The 23,556-nt window shown below is 44.0% G+C and overlaps 1 protein-coding gene across 1 annotated transcript; it reads left to right on the top strand.

Moving 5' to 3' along the window:
* The first annotated feature begins 839 nt into the window (after positions 1–839).
* Positions 840–23,471, top strand: LOC139447260 (ubiquitin-associated domain-containing protein 2-like). Its single transcript, XM_071228526.1, has 10 exons — positions 840–923; positions 3,616–3,743; positions 4,284–4,403; positions 6,016–6,119; positions 11,867–11,987; positions 13,293–13,340; positions 13,543–13,809; positions 14,737–14,815; positions 17,419–17,483; positions 20,660–23,471. Exons 1-10 carry the CDS (start codon positions 893–895, stop codon positions 20,768–20,770), a joined length of 1,074 nt encoding a protein of 357 aa, XP_071084627.1. The 5' UTR covers positions 840–892; the 3' UTR covers positions 20,771–23,471.
* The last annotated feature ends 85 nt before the right edge of the window (positions 23,472–23,556 follow it).

Genomic DNA, 23,556 nt, shown 5'->3' with positions numbered 1-23,556 from the left:
CCTTCATATTTGTGATTAATAATGTAATAAGTTGTACAGAATATAATATATAGACATTGTTATCTCCCAAGCTCCTTCCCAGCGCGTGACACCTTCGTTACACTCTCGGTAACATCGCTGCCACCAGTGTGGGCGCGGCCATTACAAGAATCTTGAAATTTGCCCTCCAACCCCATATGTAGTAACGTTTATACTTTTGTTTATGTCTTTGGGAATGCCATCATATTTCAATTTGAAAAGGTTTACGACTGACCATGTTTTCCAGACGAATTTACTTTGTTGTTTTGATAAACAGATTGGTTCGAGATTGCAGACTAACGGAAAATCAACCAACTTCTTCCTTACATTCTTATTATATCAATAACACGATAGTTTTAATGAAACAGAAATTCAAACTGACAAACGAAGAAAGTAATTTAGCAGCGATAAGTGTATTCGGCGCACGACAGTCGACACTTGTTTGTAAACACAACGGTCATTCGGTTGCGAGTTCAACTCCAAGCAGGTTTGTGGCCACCTATTCACAGTGGGGAGTTTTGACTGGTGGCAGCGATAGTATAGAGAGCTCCGGGAACGTACTATCGCTGTGAGGAGCTTGTGTTATCTCCCTTACATATATATCGCTCAAGCAAATAAAAATGATGTTATTAGTTTAAAGGTGCTATTCCGTTTAAACAGACATCTAAGTTACCTAGCCAATCCATGTTCCTTTTGAGAATGATCGTTCGACTAATGCTTGTGTCATGCTTAGTGTGTAATGCGATTCATTGCCGTAAGCGATGCAAATGATGTAATCAAAGTGCGCGAGCACCGAGGGCAAAGTGCTTCCGCTTCCGTATTTAGATTACAGATACAGACAAATCTGACCGTGGAGAAGAATAACTGTGTCCAAATGCTATCAGTTTACGGATCTTCGGGATTCTGTAAGTGTAACACGAACAAACGGGGTCACAAACTGTGATATTGTGGAATTAAAAGAATTTCTAAATATTCGTGTCACCTCACTGAGTGACAGTGACTTGAAACACGCTTTATAAAAGCTATAACATTTTACACATACAATCAGTGACATTACTCTGTGATATGTGAACGTCTTGTAATTTGCTCTATTGAATATAATTCTTTAGTGGGATAATGAACATGTTCTTTCCCAAACCTTAAAAAAAGAAGAAAACGATTATAGTGCATTTACAACTAGTGGTGTAACTATACGGCGATACAGTATTGTATCCCGATGCACAGCCCACGATACGATGCATCGATTTGGAAAGCATGTATCGCGATACATACGATATTTTCATAACAGTTTTACTTACCGTATTTTCTTGAGTATAGTGCACACTTTTTTTCAAAAAATACAGCTGTGTAGAAGGGGATGCGCATTATACACGAATTAATGAGTTTTGAATTTTTTTCCCCCATGGAAAGACATTACTGTGAGCACGTAACACTGGAAATACCATGTCAACAAATCCATACTGAAGTTCGCAAATTATTCGTGTAATTACACTGTCTGGCTATAAAAAGTGTTCTTTGTATATCTGGTCTTTTGTTTGTAACTTATTTAATTAATTTTATTCAAAATTCCTTATAATATTGTTTTAATTAATTTCGGCGAAATCGTGTGTGAAGCGATCGGAAGATCGCACAACTCACCGTTATTAACAGCAACCATGGTCAGATTACCGCCATTGACGCCTTTAAGCGAACTTTAGTTGACAGTGAATGGATACATATGTCATAAATGCCATACTTTTCGTCATTCATTAAAAGTCATATTTGTTTTTGTTGGACGATTCTATGTCAACACGTAATTCTTGCGATCAAGCGATCACGTGCACGGGAGCCTTGACGGTGACTGGTCAGACTGGTTGCATGTAAAAAATAATACCCGGCAATAGCGATCAGCTGCTTCGCTTAGGGTTATTATTATTTTAAATATGTTTAGTAAAAGCTGCACATAAATTAACAAGATATTGGAATATATTATTCCTGATAAAAAAAATAGTTTCAGATACAACTTTTGCCGATCCTTGCATTAACATCCTGTAAAGTTATATCATTGGGTGTGTCTTGACCGAATCACTGGTAGATTCCAAGAAAACGTGTGTAAAGCTGATTGCTTTGTCCGGCTTAGTTTACGAGAAAATACACAAGGTAATCTTAATCCCTGGATATAAAACAATGCCTAGCTGAACAAAAAATACAATTTAAACGGTAAATCAACATGTCTGGTGATTTTTTATCTCAAATTTCGAATTTGTACTGGCGAAGTTTCTCATCACCCGTTCGTTTGCCAGACTTCGCTGAAGGAGTACAGTGTAATTTTTTCTGCGCATAATATTCAATTTTTTTTTTCTCCAAAATATTGAACCCGCTAGAGGGGGGTGCGCATTATACATTGGTGCGCACTATACACAAGAAAATACATGAAATACGTTTAACAGTTTCAAAGCCAGTTTGTTGTTTCAGTAAAACATACTGTATTGCTGACAATTTGCTATAACAGTAAATAAACACATTAAATCTTCTTCAACTGTACTTGTCACATCTTTTAGAGAGCAGAAAGACATCAACTTGGCTTAGCTTGTACCAGTAAACACTGTATCATGATACGTATCGTATCGCGACCCGTGTATCACGATACGTATCGTATCGCGACCCTCCCGTAGCGTTACACCTCTATTTACAACCAACCGGTAACACTAGCTCAGTTGGGCCAATCTTTGGTTGACATTTGGAACAACATCCCCCAGGCTGTTTTCAATCGTCTGGTGTCTTCAATGCACTACCGCTGCCTTGCCGGTATCAACTCAAATGGTGATCATACCCAATATTGACATTGTTAATTGAGTTGATACACCACCCCTCTTTTAGGGCATGTTGCTTTGTCTCCTATTACCAGGTTTGGTATTTGTCGATTTGTCATCTGAGATAGAACATGTGACAACTATTTTTTCATGATGTTCATGTTTGTTTGTAAAAATGCTTTGAGTTGGAAAACAGTGATCAATCAACTTTTTATCTGTTAAACCTTGTTTTGCAGCACAACTGATAATCCCTGTCTTGTTGTGCTGTCGTGTGCATATTGCTCAACAGGGAATTAATTCACCACATCAGACCTGGATTTATAACCCAATCTTATATTGAATAATTACCCCCAACCTGAAAAATGCCAAATGGGAACCACTGATTGCTATATATCCTAGGGACCATCATCTGAATAAACACACACATCAGAGGGCAAGGATAAACATTGATCACAGCATGACAGTGGTCATGTGCTTATTGGGTTTTTGTGCAAGATAGAGTAAACAACATAGAAATAAGTAAACATCGTAAACAACCATTTGATGTTGCAATTGACGTGAGAGGAGTGTAACCATGGTAACTGTGAATGCCGGTCATTTGGATGTCCTGAAATGGTTAGATACAGCAAGTAGCACAGTTCTATTCTGTGTTTCTGTGGTGATAGCTTTATTAGAAGAACAGCATGTAGTATACACAGATAATATCTGTTGATGCTTGAATTTGTTTAAAGTACTAGTGGCCACCATCATGTCAATTATCAGTAACATAGTGTGACTAGTCATGGTAATGCTGCTCTGTTTCCAGACAAAGCTCCAGTGAGTAAGGGTCTTGTGTGGCTGTCCCTGGCGGCATCCTTTGCTTTCTCCTTCCCACTACAGCACTACAAGAGCTACCTCCTGTACAACCCACAGCTGCTGCTGGAGAAACACCAGGTAACACACACCACCACAATGTACCTGTATGACCCACAGGCAGTTTATACTCATGTCAGTTTATACTCTTTGCTGTTTATACTCATGGCTGTTTATACAAAGGCAGTTTTCACTCATGGCTGTTTATACTCTTTGCTGTTTATACTCATGGCTGTTTATACAAAGGCAGTTTTCACTCATGGCTGTTTATACAAAGGCAGTTTATACTAACATCAGTTTATACTCATGTCAGTTTTCACTCATGGCTGTTTATACAAAGGCAGTTTATACTCATGGCTGTTTATGCTCAGAGGTGAATTGTCCTGAGGTCATTCAAACAGAGGACAGTTTGGTTGTGGATAATGCAGTAGTGCAGGCTATTGGTCCATTCTACATTGCAGAGTTTACAGTGTGAGAGAAATTGTAATATGTAATATGTAATATATATGTAATTTAAACAAGTTGCAACCTCATTACATATTAGTTTATGGATGGATTAGGTAGACATACTGTCGTGCTTCAATCAGCTGCACATGTCAAGTGGTGTGGGTTTTGTTTCAGATATGGCGGCTTCTCTCCTCCCGCGTGGCCTTTCTTGATCTCAAGGATCTGTTTGTGTGCTGCATGCTGGTCTATTACTTCAGGATCTTTGAACGCAGATTTGGATCCAGAAAGTTTGTAGTATGTGGTCTTCAGCTTCTTGTTATCCCACGAACAAGCACTACAAATTGTCCTGCTACATGCACCAGCTCCTTGTTATCCCCAGAACAAGCACTACAAATTGTCCTGCTACATGCACCAGCTCCTTGTTATCCCCAGAACAAGCACTACAAATTGTCCTGTTATATCCACCAGCTCCGTGTTATCCCCAGAACATGCACTACAAATTGTCCTGTTACATCCACCAGCTCCGTGTTATCCCCAGAACAAGCACTACAAATTGTCCTGTTATATCCACCAGCTCCGTGTTATCCCAAGAACAAGCACTACAAATTGTCCTGCAACACGCACCAGCTCCTTGTTATCCCCAGAACAAGCACTATAAATTGTCCTGTTACATGCACCAGCTCCGTGTTATCCCCAGAACAAGCACTACAAATTGTCCTGTTATATCCACCAGCTCCGTGTTATCCCCAGAACAAGCACTACAAATTGTCCTGCAACACGCACCAGCTCCGTGTTATCCCCAGAACAAGCACTACAAATTGTCCTGCTACATGCACCAGCTCCTTGTTATCCTCAGAACAAGCACTACAAATTGTCCTGTTACATCCACCAGCTCCGTGTTATCCCCAGAACAAGCACTACAAATTGTCCTGTTATATCCACCAGGTCCTTGTCCCCAGAACAAGCACTATAAATTGTCCTGTTATATCCACCAGCTCTGTGTTATCCCCAGAACAAGCTCTACAAATTGTCCTGCTACACGCACCCGGTCCTTGTTATCCCCAGAACAAGCACTACAAATTGTCCTGCTACATGCACCTGCTCCTTATCCCCAGAACAAGCACTACAAATTGTCCTGCTACATCCACCAGGTCCTTGTTGTACCCAGAACAAGCACTACAAATTGTCCCGCTACATCCACCTGGTCCTTGTTGTCCCCAGAACAAGCACTACAAATTGTCCTGCTACATCCACCCGGTCCTTGTTATCCCCAGGACAAGCACTACAAATTGGCCCGTTACATCCACCCGGTCCTTGTTGTCCCCTGAACAAGCACTACAAATTGTCCTGCTACATCCACCAGCTCCTTGTTATCCCCAGAACAAGCACTACAAATTGTCCTGTTATATCCACCAGCTCCATGTTATCCCCAGAACAAGCACTACATCTATGTATACAGTAGATTAGTGATCTATAGCTTTCACCGAGTTTTATGGCGATAGTTAAATGGCTGACATAACTGCCTGAATGTTGTGTCAGTCTCTAATTCATTTTGCCTGAGAATTATCAAAGCACAACTTAATGGATTAATTTTAAGATTGCCTCCGATGTGTCTGTATATCCGTAATCATGATAACGAACTGTCTTCAAGTCCTAACCCAAACAGTAGTAATACACATATTTTTAACTTTTCCTGCATTACTCCTTAATACATTTACTGCTTACCTTACCACAAAGAAAGATGGCGCTTTGCGATGGTCCTTGATAAAGTGTTGTATCTTTGTTTGAAGCATTAGACTTCATGATCATAGAGCTTGCTTCAACCAAGCCTGAGAAGACAGTATACAATTGACAAAATGGAGAAGATCAAATACTTGTCTTGATTTATTGTTGTCATGTATTTCAGTCGTACCTGATGTCGTCAGGAGCCCTGGCCTGTGGTGTGGAGTTGGTGTCACTGTGGGTGTGTCAACACCTGGAGATATCCGTGGAGAATCTGCCAACAGGACCGTAAGTTACGCTGCTTCTCAGTCAGTCCACCCGGCTTTTACTCAGGATGTTTCTTAAGAATTGATTAAAAATGTCTTACAGGGAACATCCATTAGTCTGTAGGTCCCGAGACCATGTTGTCAGTGTTACAGAAAACGCCCACTAGTCTGTTAGTCCTTCAGTGCTACAGGGAACGCCCACTTGTCTGTGAGTCCTTCAGTGTTACAGGGAACGCCTACTAGTCTGTTAGTCCTTCAGTGTTACAGGGAACGCCCATTAGTCTTTGAGTCCTTCAGTGTTACAGGGACACCCACTAGTCTGTTAGTCCTTCAGTTTCACAGGGAACACCCACTAGCCTGTTAGTCCTTCAGTGTTACAGGGACACCCACTAGTCTGTTAGTCCTTCAGTTTCACAGGGAACACCCACTAGCCTGTTAGTCCTTCAGTTTCACAGGGAACACCCACTAGCCTGTTAGTCCTTCAGTTTCACAGGGAACACCCACTAGCCTGTTAGTCCTTCAGTGTTACAGGGACACCCACTAGTCTGTTAGTCCTTCAGTTTCACAGGGAACACCCACTAGCCTGTTAGTCCTTCAGTGTTACAGGGACACCCACTAGTCTGTTAGTCCTTCAGTTTCACAGGGAACACCCACTAGCCTGTTAGTCCTTCAGTGTTACAGGGAACGCCCTCTTGTCTGTTAGTCCTTCAGTGTTACAGGGACGCCCACTAGCCTGTAGGTCCCAAGACTTTGTTGTCAGTGTTACAGGCAACGCCCACTTGTCTGTAGGTCCCAGGACAAGGGTATCAGTGTTACAGAGATTGGTACAGATTTTGTTTTCCAGTGCATTATGGTGTACAGAGACTCCTTCAAGTGAATGAAAGTGCAGTTAAATAGCCAAATGTTGGATAGACAGAGCCAAATATTTCTGAGGTCCTCCCCACATTGTTAGTGATTCCCCCTGAACCCTGTCCCCAGTTACCATATCCCCTCTTCCGTATACCTGGTATTATCAGCTACCGTAGATATTAACGGTCTTTTTCTGATGAGTAGATTTATTAACCTGATTGGTGAGAAAAAAAACATCTTCATCATGTTCATGATAATCCCCTAGCCCCAACAACCTCTTACCTCCAAAGTCGATTACCACCACTCACCCACAACCACCACTCACCCACAACCACCACTTACCCACAACCACCACTCACCCACAACCACCCACCACTTACCCACAACCACCACTTACACACAACCACCACTCACCCACAACCACCACTTACCCACAACCACCACTTACCCACAACCACCCACCATTTACCCACAACCACCACTTACCCACAACCACCACTTACCCACAACCACCACTTACCCACAACCACCACTTACTCACAACCACCACTTACCCACAACCACCACTTACCCACAACCACCACTTACACACAACCACCACTTACCCACAACCACCACTTACCCACAACCACCCACCATTTACCCACAACCACCACTTACCCACAACCACCACTTACCCACAACCACCATTTACCCACAACCACCACTTACCCACAACCAACCACCATTTGCCCACAACCACCCACCATTTACCCACAACCACCATTTACCCACAACCACCACTTACCCACAACCACCACTTACACACAACCACCACTTACACACAACCACCACTCACCCACAACCACCATTTACCAACAACCACCATTTACACACAACCACCACTCACCCACAACCACCAATTACCCACAACCACCACTTACACACAACCACCATTTACCCACAACCACCCACCATTTACCAACAACCACCACTTACCCACAACCACCACTTACCCACAACCACCACTTACACACAACCACCACTCACCCACAACCACCACTTACCCACAACCACCACTTACCCACAACCACCACTTACCCACAACCACCACTTACCCACAACCACCACTTACTCACAACCACCACTTACCCACAACCACCACTTACCCACAGCCACCACTTACACACAACCACCACTTACCCACAACCACCACTTACCCACAACCACCCACCATTTACCCACAACCACCACTTACCCACAACCACCACTTACCCACAACCACCACTTACACACAACCACCACTTACCCACAACCACCACTTACACACAACCACCACTTACACACAACCACCCACCATTTACCCACAACCACCATTTACCCACAACCACCACTTACCCACAACCACCACTTACCCACAACAACCAACCATTTACCCACAACCACCCATCATTTATCCATAACCACCACTTACACACAACCAGCCACCATTTACCCACAACCACCATTTACCCACAACCACCACTTACCCACAACCACCCACCATTTACCCACAACCACCCACCATTTACCCACAACCACCACTTACCCACAACCACCACTTACTCACAACCACCACTTACCCACAACCACCTCTTACCCACAACCACCACTTACACACAACCACCACTTACCCACAACCACCACTTACCCACAACCACCCACCATTTACCCACAACCACCACTTACCCACAACCACCACTTACCCACAACCACCACTTACACACAACCACCACTTACCCACAACCACCACTTACACACAACCACCACTTACCCACAACAACCAACCATTTACCCACAACCACCCATCATTTATCCATAACCACCACTTACACACAACCAGCCACCATTTACCCACAACCACCCACCATTTACCCACAACCACCATTTACCCACAACCACCACTTACACACAACCACCACTTACCCACAACCACCACTTACACACAACCACCACTTACACACAACCACCCACCATTTACCCACAACCACCATTTACCCACAACCACCACTTACCCACAACCACCACTTACCCACAACAACCAACCATTTACCCACAACCACCCATCATTTATCCATAACCACCACTTACACACAACCAGCCACCATTTACCCACAACCACCCACCATTTACCCACAACCACCATTTACCCACAACCACCACTTACCCACAACCACCCACCATTTACCCACAACCACCCACCATTTACCCACTAACACCATTTACCCACAACCACCACTTACACACAACCACCCACCATTTACCCACAACCACCCACCATTTACCCACAACCACCACTTACCCACAACCACCACTTACACACAACCACCACTTACACACAACCACCCACCATTTACCTACAACCACCACTTACACACAACCACCACTTACCCACAACCAACCATTTACCCACAACCACCCATCATTTACCCACAACCACCACTTACCCAGAACCACCATTTACACACAACCACCACTCACCCACAACCACCACTTACCCACAACCACCACTTACACACAACCACCACTTACACACAACCACCCACCATTTACCCACAACCACCACTTACCCACAACCACCACTTACCCACAACCACCACTTACACACAACCACCACTTACCCACAACCACCACTTACACACAACCACCACTTACACACAACCACCCACCATTTACCCACAACCACCATTTACCCACAACCACCACTTACCCACAACCACCACTTACCCACAACAACCAACCATTTACCCACAACCACCCATCATTTATCCATAACCACCACTTACACACAACCAGCCACCATTTACCCACAACCACCATTTACCCACAACCACCACTTACCCACAACCACCCACCATTTACCCACAACCACCCACCATTTACCCACAACCACCACTTACCCACAACCACCACTTACTCACAACCACCACTTACCCACAACCACCTCTTACCCACAACCACCACTTACACACAACCACCACTTACCCACAACCACCACTTACCCACAACCACCCACCATTTACCCACAACCACCACTTACCCACAACCACCACTTACCCACAACCACCACTTACACACAACCACCACTTACCCACAACCACCACTTACACACAACCACCACTTACCCACAACAACCAACCATTTACCCACAACCACCCATCATTTATCCATAACCACCACTTACACACAACCAGCCACCATTTACCCACAACCACCCACCATTTACCCACAACCACCATTTACCCACAACCACCACTTACACACAACCACCACTTACCCACAACCACCACTTACACACAACCACCACTTACACACAACCACCCACCATTTACCCACAACCACCATTTACCCACAACCACCACTTACCCACAACCACCACTTACCCACAACAACCAACCATTTACCCACAACCACCCATCATTTATCCATAACCACCACTTACACACAACCAGCCACCATTTACCCACAACCACCCACCATTTACCCACAACCACCATTTACCCACAACCACCACTTACCCACAACCACCCACCATTTACCCACAACCACCCACCATTTACCCACTACCACCATTTACCCACAACCACCACTTACACACAACCACCCACCATTTACCCACAACCACCCACCATTTACCCACAACCACCACTTACCCACAACCACCACTTACACACAACCACCACTTACACACAACCACCCACCATTTACCTACAACCACCACTTACACACAACCACCACTTACCCACAACCAACCATTTACCCACAACCACCCATCATTTACCCACAACCACCACTTACCCAGAACCACCATTTACACACAACCACCACTCACCCACAACCACCACTTACCCACAACCACCACTTACACACAACCACCACTTACACACAACCACCCACCATTTACCCACAAACACCCACCATTTACCCACAACCACCATTTACCCACAACCACCACTCACCCACAACCACCACTTACACACAACCACCCACCATTTACCCACAACCACCATTTACCCACAACCACCACTCACCCACAACCACCCACCATTTACCCACAACCACCACTTACCCACAACTTTCACTTAGATCCAACCACCTCTTACCCCCACCAACCTCTTACCTTTAACACCTCTTACACACAACCACCACTTACCCACAGCCACCACTTACACACAACCACCATTTACCCACAACCACCACTCACCCACAACCACCCACCATTTACCCACAACCACCACTTACCCACAACCTTCACTTAGATCCAACCACCTCTTACCCCCACCAACCTCTTACCTTTAACACCTCTTACACACACGCCTCTGTGGTCTAGTGGTTGAGCGTCCGCCCGGAGAGGGTAATGTCCGGGGTTCCATCCCCGGCCACGTCATACCAAAAGATGTTAAAAGATGGTACTTGTTGTTACCCTGACTGGCACTTGGCATTAAGGGGCTTAAAACAAGGACTGGTCGGCTCGGAGTCAGTATACTGTGTCTGAGTGGGGTATTCATGTTAATCTGCAGCATGGTATCTCAGTGTGCTGGCACTATAAATCGGCATCAGTCCGGACTAGTACAAGCAGCCACACACACACACACACATGTGCATGCACATCGCTATATAAGTGCAATAATCTCGGACGCAACGTTAAACCCTATTTCACCTCACCTTCCACACACTTACACACAACCAACCACCATTTACCCATAACCAACCGACACTTACCCACAACCACCTCTTACCCATAGCAAATGTCTTACCGACAACAATCCCCTATCACCGATATAGGGAACATACAAATCAAGTTCTTTTGCAATGTAAAGGTGATGCTTACATAATTGCTTGATTTTTAGCCGATTGAAAAGTATACTGCTCTAACATCCCCTCTGTAAATCTTTTGTCTAGGATCTGCTTCGTGTTTCCTCTGTTTGTGCCGTACTACTTTGATATTCCACGTGTCGCCATGACTCACATTCTGGGCGTTCCAGTCACAGGGAAGACGCTGACCTACATCCTGGGTCTACAGGTGAGTCTGGATTCGTCTTAGATGCCAGGGAAAGATATCAGCTGATGGCAAATACATGGCTAAAATACATAGTGTCGGTTCTCAGGCACTGCCCCTTCATCATGAAGTCTGTCTCAAGTAGGTACTTATTCTTCATCTTGAACACATGACCCCGACAGTGAAATGCTGCTCTACTTAAAAAAATAAAATAAGGTAATGCAATATAGAGTGCTGTTTCTTCCCTTTTCATGCACACTGCCTCACTGTGCATCTTGTGTAATGGTCACAGCGCTGTAGGAGTTTGTGTGTTGCTTTTGCCGTTTGAACATTAGGTCAGTGGAAGTATGAAATTGGCACTAAAGCATGATGATGACTTTGGTACCGAGAGAGGCCATAAGGTTTGAACATGTATTCTGATGTAAAATTAGGTCACGAATCAAAGCAGTGGTTTCAGCCCACGAGAGGTCGCTGAAGTGATGACTCAGCATTTTGTTTACGTAAACTATTGCACTCTTCCAAATGTTATTTACCAACTACAAATACTTATCTTTACACCAAATGACAAGTAAATGTTTTATATGCAGAGTTTGATACTGCATGTGTGTATTGCATTAGTTACAAACATACTTAATGTTATGGCCAATACCATAACTGAAAAGAATTTTGAATGCAGTATTAGGAGGCTTTGTACATTGTTGTATCTCCAGTGACTTATGTTCCTGTTCACGGAGAGTTCATGGTGAGTTGGTGCAATGTGCGGATCAGTTCAGACACGACTGTGCCGAAATTAATGTAACTAATATTGAATGAAATCTGGAATAAGTCCAGATATATAATGAACACTTTTATAGCCAGATAGCGTAATAACAGGACTAACTTGTGTACTTCAGTACAGATTTGTTGACATGCTTCTTCTGGTGTTAGGGGGCACGGGTCGCCCAGTTGTCTAAGGCGCCGCAATTCGCTGTGCAGAGTTGCGTCCCTTGGGCATACCTGTGCTTGTGGGTTTCACCTAAGTGGTAAACGTCTGAGACCCGCATCACTTCGGGCTTTCCTCCCACATTAAGCTGACGCGCCGTGATGTAACTGGAATACTGTTAAAAGCGGCGTTAAACACAACTCACTCTCTCACTCACTCTTCTGGTGTTACATGTTCAGCAAAACATGCTCCTCCATGTAAGATTGTAAGATTGGGATTGCTCTGACATAACATTAATTCAATACATTACGTTATGCAGATTCACAAACTGTTTGTTCATGGTGCCACCTGTTTTGTTTGATTTCTAAAATGAACGCATGTGTATCACATCCTGATTCTGTCACCAGGTTGCGAGTCCCACGTTTGAGACAAGACTTGTTGCTGTCTGTGGAATTGTAAGTCAGACATAAGCTATAGCAATCCACTTAATAGTAACTGAAAATCAATCAATTTTTAGACATTCATTATATCTGCTATTTTTATGTAAACTTACATCTATGTTAAGTTTGCTCTTTTCCTGAATATTTATTTGAGAATATCTTATATCATGTTCAAGTAAGACTACTTTGTAGATAGTCCATCTATTTTCCCCCCTAGATTGGTGGGTTGCTGTGGAGACTGAACTTTCTGAAAGTGAAGTCCCTGGTGGTGATCCCAAGGTGTGTGGCCTCCATGCTGGATGCGACGCTGGGGCGGGTGCTGCAGTCGCCACCCCCGAAGACGCCGGAGCTGCCGATGGGCGCCACGCTGGAGCTGCAGAGACAGGAGCAGCTGGACCGGCTGGAGCAGCAGATGGTCATGGCCTTCCAGAACTCACAGCCGGCCCACCGCCCAAACATCGATATCCCCAGGCCACAGCCACTGGTGCGTTCTCTTGTTGTCCGTATAGAGGGGGGGGAGTCGGCAAGCCATATGAGGTGCCCCAATTCCTACCTGCCAGAAAGCTGCCATGAACATAGGCACGAATCCCAGATTCAACCTAGTTATGTGTTACCAAGAATGTCAGTACCATACTTGTACCATACTTAGCTGTGCTAAACCAAATGCTCTCGTGGGGGAATGAGGGTTTATTGCAACATTCAAGCTCTATGACAGTGGCCAGACAATCCAGTGATTGATATTATGAGCAACGATATATGTCATACATGTCATCAACCAAGTCACTGAGTCTGACCACTAGATCCACTTAGTTGTCTCTTACGACCAGATAGGTTGCTTGGGACCGCATCCATAGAGATCCAAGTAGAGAATACATCTTCAGCGACCCATGCTTTTCGTAAGATCGTAAAAGGCGACTATGCTTGCCATAAGATGCGACTAACGGGATCGGGTGGCCAGGCTCACTGAATTGGTTGATGCATGTCATGGTATCCCAGTTGCGTAGATCGATGCTGATGATGTCAATCACTGGGTTGTCTGGCCCAGACTTGATTATTTACAGACCGCCGTCATATAGCTGGAATATTGCCAAGTGCAGTGTTAAACAGCAAACAAACAAACAAAGCGAGGGACCATTTCTAATCTGTAATCCCCATCCCCACAGAGTATTTTGATGAGACGCAAAGCAGTAAGAACATGATACAAATAAAAATAAATACTTTATGACTTGCTGGATAACAGTACTAGTATTAGCACCTTCACTTAAACTTTGCTCCTAATTGTAAAAAATGAAGTTGTTCATACATGTCTTTACTTACTTAGAGATCCAACTTTTAAATAATTCCTCTCAAAAAAGTTTGTTATGGCTCCTGTATACTCATGCCAGTAATGCATACTTCCATGTCTTTACAGAATGTAGCAAACGGTCCTGGTATATTTGGTAACCCTGACTTTCTGTTACCACCTGGCTTACGTCAGCGCAATAACATGGGTAGGTACATGGATATTTGCCTGGATTAATACAATGTCCCTGTGATTGATGCTGACAATAATTAAGACACCTGCTGAGTCCTGAGTCATCTGAGACTCACGCTGACATGTCCTTGTGTTTTGTGTGTGTGTCTGAGTCATCTGAGACCCACTCTGACATGTCCTTGTGTTTTGTGTGTGTGTCTGAGTCATCTGAGACCCACCCTGACATGTCCTTGTGTTTTGTGTGTGTGTCTGAGTCATCTGAGACCCACCCTGACATGTCCTTGTTGTGGTGTGTTAGAGTCATCTGAGACTCACGCTGACATGTCCTTGTGTTTTGTGTGTCTGTCTGAGTCATCTGAGACCCACTCTGACATGTCCTTGTGTTTTGTGTGTGTGTCTGAGTCATCTGAGACCCACGCTGACATGTCCTTGTGTGTTGTGTGTCTGTCTGAGTCATCTGAGACCCACCCTGACATGTCCTTGTTGTGGTGTGTTAGAGTCATCTGAGACTCACGCTGACATGTCCTTGTGTTTTGTGTGTGTGTCTGAGTCATCTGAGACCCACCCTGACATGTCCTTGTTGTGGTGTGTTAGAGTCATCTGAGACTCACGCTGACATGTCCTTGTGTTTTGTGTGTCTGAGTCATCTGAGACTCACGCTGACATGTCCTTGTGTTTTGTGTGTCTGTCTGAGTCATCTGAGACTCACGCTGACATGTCCTTGTGTTTTGTGTGTGTGTCTGAGTCATCTGAGACCCACCCTGACATGTCCTTGTTGTGGTGTGTTAGAGTCATCTGAGACCCACCCTGACATGTCCTTGTTGTGGTGTGTTAGAGTCATCTGAGACCCACTCTGACATGTCCTTGTGTTTTGTGTGTCTGTCTGAGTCATCTGAGACCCACCCTGACATGTCCTTGTTGTGGTGTGTTAGAGTCATCTGAGACCCACCCTGACATGTCCTTGTTGTGGTGTGTTAGAGTCATCTGAGACTCACGCTGACATGTCCTTGTGTTTTGTGTGTCTGTCTGAGTCATCTGAGACCCACTCTGACATGTCCTTGTGTGTTGTGTGTCTGTCTGAGTCATCTGAGACCCACGCTGACATGTCCTTGTGTTTTGTGTGTCTGTCTGAGTCATCTGAGACTCACGCTGACATGTCCTTGTGTTTTGTGTGTCTGAGTCATCTGAGACCCACGCTGACATGTCCTTGTGTGTTGTGTGTCTGTCTGAGTCATCTGAGACCCACGCTGACATGTCCTTGTGTTTTGTGTGTCTGTCTGAGTCATCTGAGACTCACGCTGACATGTCCTTGTGTTTTGTGTGTCTGAGTCATCTGAGACTCACGCTGACATGTCCTTGTGTGTTGTGTGTCTGTCTGAGTCATCTGAGACCCACGCTGACATGTCCTTGTGTGTTGTGTGTCTGTCAGAGTCATCTGAGACTCACGCTGACATGTCCTTGTGTTTTGTGTGTCTGTCTGAGTCATCTGAGACTCACGCTGACATGTCCTTGTGTTTTGTGTGTGTGTCTGAGTCATCTGAGACCCACCCTGACATGTCCTTGTTGTGGTGTGTTAGAGTCATCTGAGACCCACCCTGACATGTCCTTGTTGTGGTGTGTTAGAGTCATCTGAGACCCACTCTGACATGTCCTTGTGTTTTGTGTGTTAGAGTCATCTGAGACTCACGCTGACATGTCCTTGTGTGTTGTGTGTGTGTCTGAGTCATCTGAGACCCACTCTGACATGTCCTTGTGTGTTGTGTGTCTGTCTGAGTCATCTGAGACTCACGCTGACATGTCCTTGTGTTTTGTGTGTCTGAGTCATCTGAGACTCACGCTGACATGTCCTTGTGTGTTGTGTGTCTGTCTGAGTCATCTGAGACCCACTCTGACATGTCCTTGTGTTTTGTGTGTCTGAGTCATCTGAGACTCACGCTGACATGTCCTTGTGTGTTGTGTGTCTGAGTCATCTGAGACTCACGCTGACATGTCCTTGTGTTTTGTGTGTCTGAGTCATCTGAGACTCACGCTGACATGTCCTTGTGTGTTGTGTGTTAGAGTCATCTGAGACCCACGCTGACATGTCCTTGTGTTTTGTGTGTCTGAGTCATCTGAGACTCACGCTGACATGTCCTTGTGTGTTGTGTGTCTGTCTGAGTCATCTGAGACCCACTCTGACATGTCCTTGTGTGTTGTGTGTCTGTCTGAGTCATCTGAGACCCACTCTGACATGTCCTTGTGTGTTGTGTGTCTGTCTGAGTCATCTGAGACCCACTCTGACATGTCCTTGTGTGTTGTGTGTCTGTCTGAGTCATCTGAGACCCACTCTGACATGTCCTTGTGTGTTGTGTGTCTGTCTGAGTCATCCGAGACCCACTCTGACATGTCTGATGTACCACAAGTGCAAGATAATGTCAGATGCTCCTGATTTTTCTGAAAGATGAAAGAAGTTTGGCTTTGCAATATGATGCACAGTTCGTCCATGATCAAGAGATACTCATAAAAATGAAATGGGTGTCACAATTAGAATACCATTAACCCCCGCTGCATGAAAGTTTGATCTTGTGCCTACCAGCATTGCCTCAGTCTTCTTGTCATTCAGTTGTATTTTGTGTGTAGACGATGTTCCCCCTGACAACCACAACTCTGCCTCCGACCTCTCAGGACCACAGCTGGAGGAACAGGTCAGCACCCTTCTCATCTAACATGTCATCATGTGTCCCTAGTCACGTCTCTCATCCAGCATGTCATCATGTGTCTCTAGTCACGTCTCTCATCCAGCAGTAAAGCACAAACTCACTCACTCAATCACTCTCATCCAGCATGTCATCATGTGTCCCTATTCACGTCTCTCATCCAGCATGACATCATGTGTCCCTAATACGTCTCTCATCCAGCATGTCATCATGTGTCTCTAGTCACGTCTCTCATCCAGCAGTAGAGCACAAACTCACTCACTCAATCACTCTCATCCAGCATGTCATCATGTGTCCCTATTCACGTCTCTCATCCAGCATGACATCATGTGTCCCTAATCACGTCTCTCATCCAGCATGTCATCATGTGTCTCTAGTCACGTCTCTCATCCAGCATGTCATCATGTGTCACTTAGCACATCTCTCATCCAGCATGTCATCATGTGTCCCTAATCACATCTCTCATCCAGCATGTCATCATGTGTCCCTTATCACGTCTCTCATCCAGCATGTCATCATGTGTCTCTAATCACGTTTCTCATCCAGCATGACATCATGTGTCCCTAATCACGTCTCTCATCCAGCATGTCATCATGTGTCTCTAGTCACGTCTCTCATCCAGCATGTCATCATGTGTCACTAATCACATCTCTCATCCAGCATGTCATCATGTGTCCCTAATCACGTCTCTCATCCAGCATGTCATCATGTGTCACTAATCACATCTCTCATCCAGCTTGTCATCATGTGTCCCTAATCACGTCTCTCATCCAGCATGTCATCATGTGTCCCTAATCACGTCTCTCATCCAGCATGTCATCATGTGTCACTAATCGCATCTCTCATCCAGCATGTAATCATGTGTCCCTAGTCACGTCTCTCATCCAGCATGTCATCATGTGTCTCTAGTCACGTCTCTCATCCAGCATGTAATCATGTGTCCCTAATCTCGTCTCTCATCCATTATGTCATCATGTGTCTCTAATCACATCTCTCATCCAGCATGTCATCATGTGTCCCTAGTCACGTCTCTCATTCAGCATGTCATCATGTGTCCCTAGTCACGTCTCTCATCCAGCATGTCATCATGTGTCTCTAGTCACGTCTCTCATCCATTATGTCATCATGTGTCTCTAGTCACGTCTCTCATCCAGCAGTAAAGCACAAACTCACTCACTCACTCACTCTCATCCAGCTTGTCATCATGTGTCTCTAATAACGTCTCTCATCCAGCATGTCATCATGTGTCGCTAATCACGTCTCTCATCCAGCATGTCATCATTCGATCTAATCACATCTCTTATCCAGCATGTCATCATGTGTTTCTAATCATATCTCTCATCCAGCATATCATCATGTGCCCTTATCATGTCTATCTTCCAGCATGTCATCATGCGCTCTAATCACGTTTCATCCAGCATGTCATCATGTGTCTCTAGTCACGTCTCTTGTCCACCATGTCATCATGTGTCTCTAATCACATCTCTCATCCAGCATGTCATCATGTGTCTCTAATCACGTCTCTCATCCAGCATGTCATCATGTGTCTCTAATCACATCTCTCATCCAGCATGTCATCATGTGTCTCTAATCACGTCTCTCATCCAGCATGTCATCATTCACTCTTATCACGTCTCTCATCCAGCATGTCATCATTCACTCTTATCACGTCTCTCATCCAGCATGTCATCATTCACTCTAATCACGTCTCTCATCCAGCATGTCATCATGTGTCACTAATCACGTCTCTCATCCAGCATGTCATCATTCACTCTGATCACGTCTCTCATCCAGCATGTCATTATGTGTCTCTAATTACGTCTCTCATCCAGCATGTCATCATTCACTCTAATCACGTCTCTCATCCAGCATGTCATCATTCACTCTAATCACGTCTCTCATCCAGCATGTCATCATGTGTCACTAATCACGTCTCTCATCCAGCATGTCATCATTCACTCTAATCACGTCTCTCATCCAGCATGTCATCATTCACTCTAATCACGTCTCTCATCCAGCATGTCATCATTCACTGTAATCACGTCTCTCATCCAGCATGTCATCAATCACTCTAATCACATCTCTCATCCAGCATGTCATCATTCACTCTAATCACGTCTGTCATCCAGCATGTCATCAATCACTCTAATCACATCTCTCATCCAGCATGTCATCAATCACTCTAATCACATCTCTCATCCAGCATGTCATCATTCACTTTAATCACTTCTCTCATCCAGCATGTCATCATGTGTCTCTAATCACGTCTCTCATCCAGCATGTCATCATTCACTCTAATCACGTCTCTCATCCAGCATGTCATCATTCACTGTAATCATGTCTCTCATCCAGCATGTCATCAATCACTCTAATCACATCTCTCATCCAGCATGTCATCATTCACTCTAATCACATCTCTCATCCAGCATGTCATCAATCACTCTAATCACATCTCTCATCCAGCATGTCATCAATTGCTCCAATCACATCTCTCCTCCAGCATGTCTTCATGTGTCTCTAATCACATCTCTCCTCCAGCATGTCTTCATGTGTCTCTAATCACTTCTCTCATCCAGCATGTCATCATGTGTCTCTAATCACTTCTCTCATTCAGCATGTCTTCATGTGTCTCTAATCACATCTCTCCTCCAGAATGTCTTCATGTATCTCTAATCACATCTCTCCTCCAGCATGTCTTCATGTGTCTCTAATCACTTCTCTCATCTGGCTGATTTCCACCGGTTCCTAAACTGAAAGAACACCTTTGTGGAAAACAGTACAGTGACAACGATGACCTCCAAGGTGCTCTGAATGGGTTTTTCATCGTGGCTTCAAAAAACTTCTTTCTGACTGGAATTGAAAAGCTTCACTGTTGATATGACAAGAGTATTTACAAGCAGGGAGATAAAGTTGGAAATATAAATAAAAACACCTTCACAATTTTTGGATTTTTAGGCATGAATGTCAAGGTTGTCGTAGACCTGAGGTCAAAGTGAAAGAGTTAGGGGGTCCCCAGATTCAAATACCATAGGAGCAAACCTTACAAACATCAGGACCCCCTCAGTTTCAAACACTGCATGTGGATCATGCTGCTATAGCTTAACTGAACTTAAACATTTGTACAATTGTTGTTTTTTGTAGCTAGTTTGGTTTTCTCCTTGTAGGTGCAACGACTTGTAGAGATGGGATTTAGCCAGGACCGAGTAAGGCATGCTCTCCAGGTTACCAACAATGACATTTCCATGGCAACCAATGTTCTTCTACAGGAGACATAACACAGGATTGATGATGTCAAGCAGGGATGTTTTATTAAACTGCCATAGATGATTACATGGACAGTACTTGCTGGGATGGAAGTTGCACTTCTGATAATGAACACCGCTCACTTGTGTTGCTGCATGCCATTGGAGGAAGTGGAAGTTTACTCTGAATCATGAAATTTGATTGGACCAATTACTTTCAACACTCTCCTAGCATGTTTACGTGTGGGTCAGCATTTTAGATTTACCCCATGGATGTTAACTTGCCGAGAAAAGAATTAACATGCTGTGTCGGGAACCTGGCCAGGTCCTCATGGTCCAGACCCATTGTGTGACTATGTGTGACTGTCTGTGTGACTGAGTGTGATTGTGTGTGTGACATCAGTCAGTCATTACACGTGCTTATATACCAGAGTACTGACAGATACAAGAATAGTGACAGATACTAGAGTACTGATAGATACTGAAGTACAGACAGATACTAAAGTACAGACAGATACTAGAGTACTGGTGGCCTCGGAGAACAAAGGTGATGGGGAAAGGTATTGAGTATTTAGTTTTAGGATCATACGTGAAGGCTGCGAATGTAAACTGTCACAATTTCAGTGCTGACTCACAGATAAAAGTAATTTATACCAATTGAGATTCACTAATCAGTTTGTTTACTGTAGTGGCAATGTTGATACGTTGCAGATTGGATTCACTGTTGATTCACAGATGAAAGTAATTGAAACTCACTCAGTTTCACTAATCCGTTTGTGTACTGAACTACAGTGAGTATATTCCATGTACGTTTGATGGTTCACTGCGGACTGACACTGATGGAGTTTGTCACTCATGTTAGAATATATTAAGAGTTATGACTCTTTGGTGTGAAAAATCTTGGTTTGTTACTCAGAATTTGTTACTCACATGAATTTTACATGATAATATATAGCAGTCAGGACTTTAGAAACAGTTACCATAGGTGTTATTATGTTAAAACCGTGTTCGTTTATAGTCATGTTCTACTGTATATGGATCAATAGTCCTGATGCACATGGATAAACATTCTCAATATGTAGCCTAGTTAATCTTTGAGCATAATTAAAATGGCACCCTTATATGAAGTGAGGGAAACATAATGAGACTTCTGAAGTGACCACAACTGTCCGTGATGACAAAATGTTCTACACAGGCATCGGGATGCAGTAGAGTGACATCACTGTCCGTGATGACAAAATGTTCTACACAGGCATTGGGGTGCAGTAGAGTGACGTCACTGTCCGTGATGAAGAAGTACCAAATGGCAGGTCTCTTGGACTTCCTTGAGCTGAATCCGTAAGCCTCTCCATGCTAGGAGTATTATGGCATGAGGTCATGAAGCAATGAATTATATTCTATTTATCAGTGTAAAAGTTAATTGTCTGTGGTGATTAAATTATCAGGTTCTTGTGTATTGTAGTCCTACCTTGATACATCGTGTATCATGTCAGCGTGACAGTGCATCCCTGTTATAAATACAAGTCTGTTTATGAAGCTATCATATTCTGAACCTTGACTCTTGCACAGCATACACTGGTGATTAATAGTAACTTTGTAACTTTGCATAATACTAATAGGAACACTAATAAGAACACTGATGACAGTTGTAAGGTTCCACAGTGGCGTGTGTTGTGTGAGTTCCTTGTTCCATATTCTTACTGTAAGGTCCTATGTTGACATGTGACTTCATGGGTTGACATGTGACTTCATGGGTTTGACATGTGACTTTTTGGGTTCACATGTGACTTCATGGGTTAACATGTGACTTCATGGGTTTGACATGTGACTTCATGGGTTTGACATGTGACTTAATGGGTTGACATGTGACTTCATGGGTTTGACATGTGACTTTTTGGGTTGACATGTGACTTCATGGGTTTGACATGTGACTTCATGGGTTGACATGTGACTTCATAGGTTGACATGTGACTTTATGGATTCACATGTGACTTTTTGGGTTGACATGTGACTTTTTGTGTTGACATGTGACATTTTGGATGGACATGTGACTTTATCCCCTAAGGCAGCTGAATGTAAGGTGGGTAGAAAGTTTGAGATCCTGTTGTGAATGTAGTAAATATTGTATCAAACATCTTGATTAGCTGACACAAGTGCTATATTGCAACAGAAGATCATTAATACTGCTTGAATCATGTTAACAAAGGGGGGCATGGGTGGCCCAGTCGCCGTAAGGCGCCGCGATTTGCTGTGCAGAGTTGCGTCCCTTGGGCACGCCAGAAACCTATGTTTGTGGGTTCGAATCCCGGTTCGCCCCGATTATGTTTCTAGGTTTGTCAGCACCATATCCGTGCTCGTGGGTTTCACCGAAGTGGTAAACGTCTGAGACCTGTATCACTTCGGGCTTTCCTCCCACATTAAGCTGACATGCCGCGATATAACTGGAATACTGTTAAAAGCGGCGTTAAACCTAACTCACTCACTCATGTTAACAAAGAATACATCGCAGCGAAATGAATCTGAGTAAGGTAACTATTTTATGGTTTTTCAGTCTGTGGTATTTTCGAATGTAATAAATGCTGACAGTATATGACAATAAGGTTGATGTGTGAATTAATTGTAGTAGGATCTCGGGCCAGTTCCGATGTCACCACCACTCACTAAACAATAACCACAGACTGTCAGTTGATGTCATGGGAGAATGAATGTAGAGCATGAGGGACTTCAATTGTGAATAAATGCTTTCAAAGAGATAATTGTTTATTGTATGTTCAATACAAAAGCAACAAATCACAAGAAAGGATTGAAGTCAAAACTCT

This window comes from Haliotis cracherodii, unplaced genomic scaffold, assembly GCF_022045235.1.
Source record: "Haliotis cracherodii isolate W230 unplaced genomic scaffold, xgHalCrac1.p SCAF_7, whole genome shotgun sequence".
Lineage (NCBI taxonomy): Eukaryota > Metazoa > Mollusca > Gastropoda > Lepetellida > Haliotidae > Haliotis > Haliotis cracherodii.
Note: the sequence above shows the minus strand (reverse complement) of the source record. Positions and strands in the feature narration are given on the sequence as shown.

Bases quoted from the DNA above. Each gene is read 5' to 3' on its own strand.
- LOC139447260 (XM_071228526.1), top strand. From the start codon at position 893: ATGCTATCAGTTTACGGATCTTCGGGATTCT. The intron at 924-3,615 runs GTAAGTGTAACA...CTCTGTTTCCAG, and splicing joins TTACGGATCTTCGGGATTCT to ACAAAGCTCCAGTGAGTAAG. The intron at 17,484-20,659 runs GTCAGCACCCTT...TTCTCCTTGTAG, and splicing joins GACCACAGCTGGAGGAACAG to GTGCAACGACTTGTAGAGAT.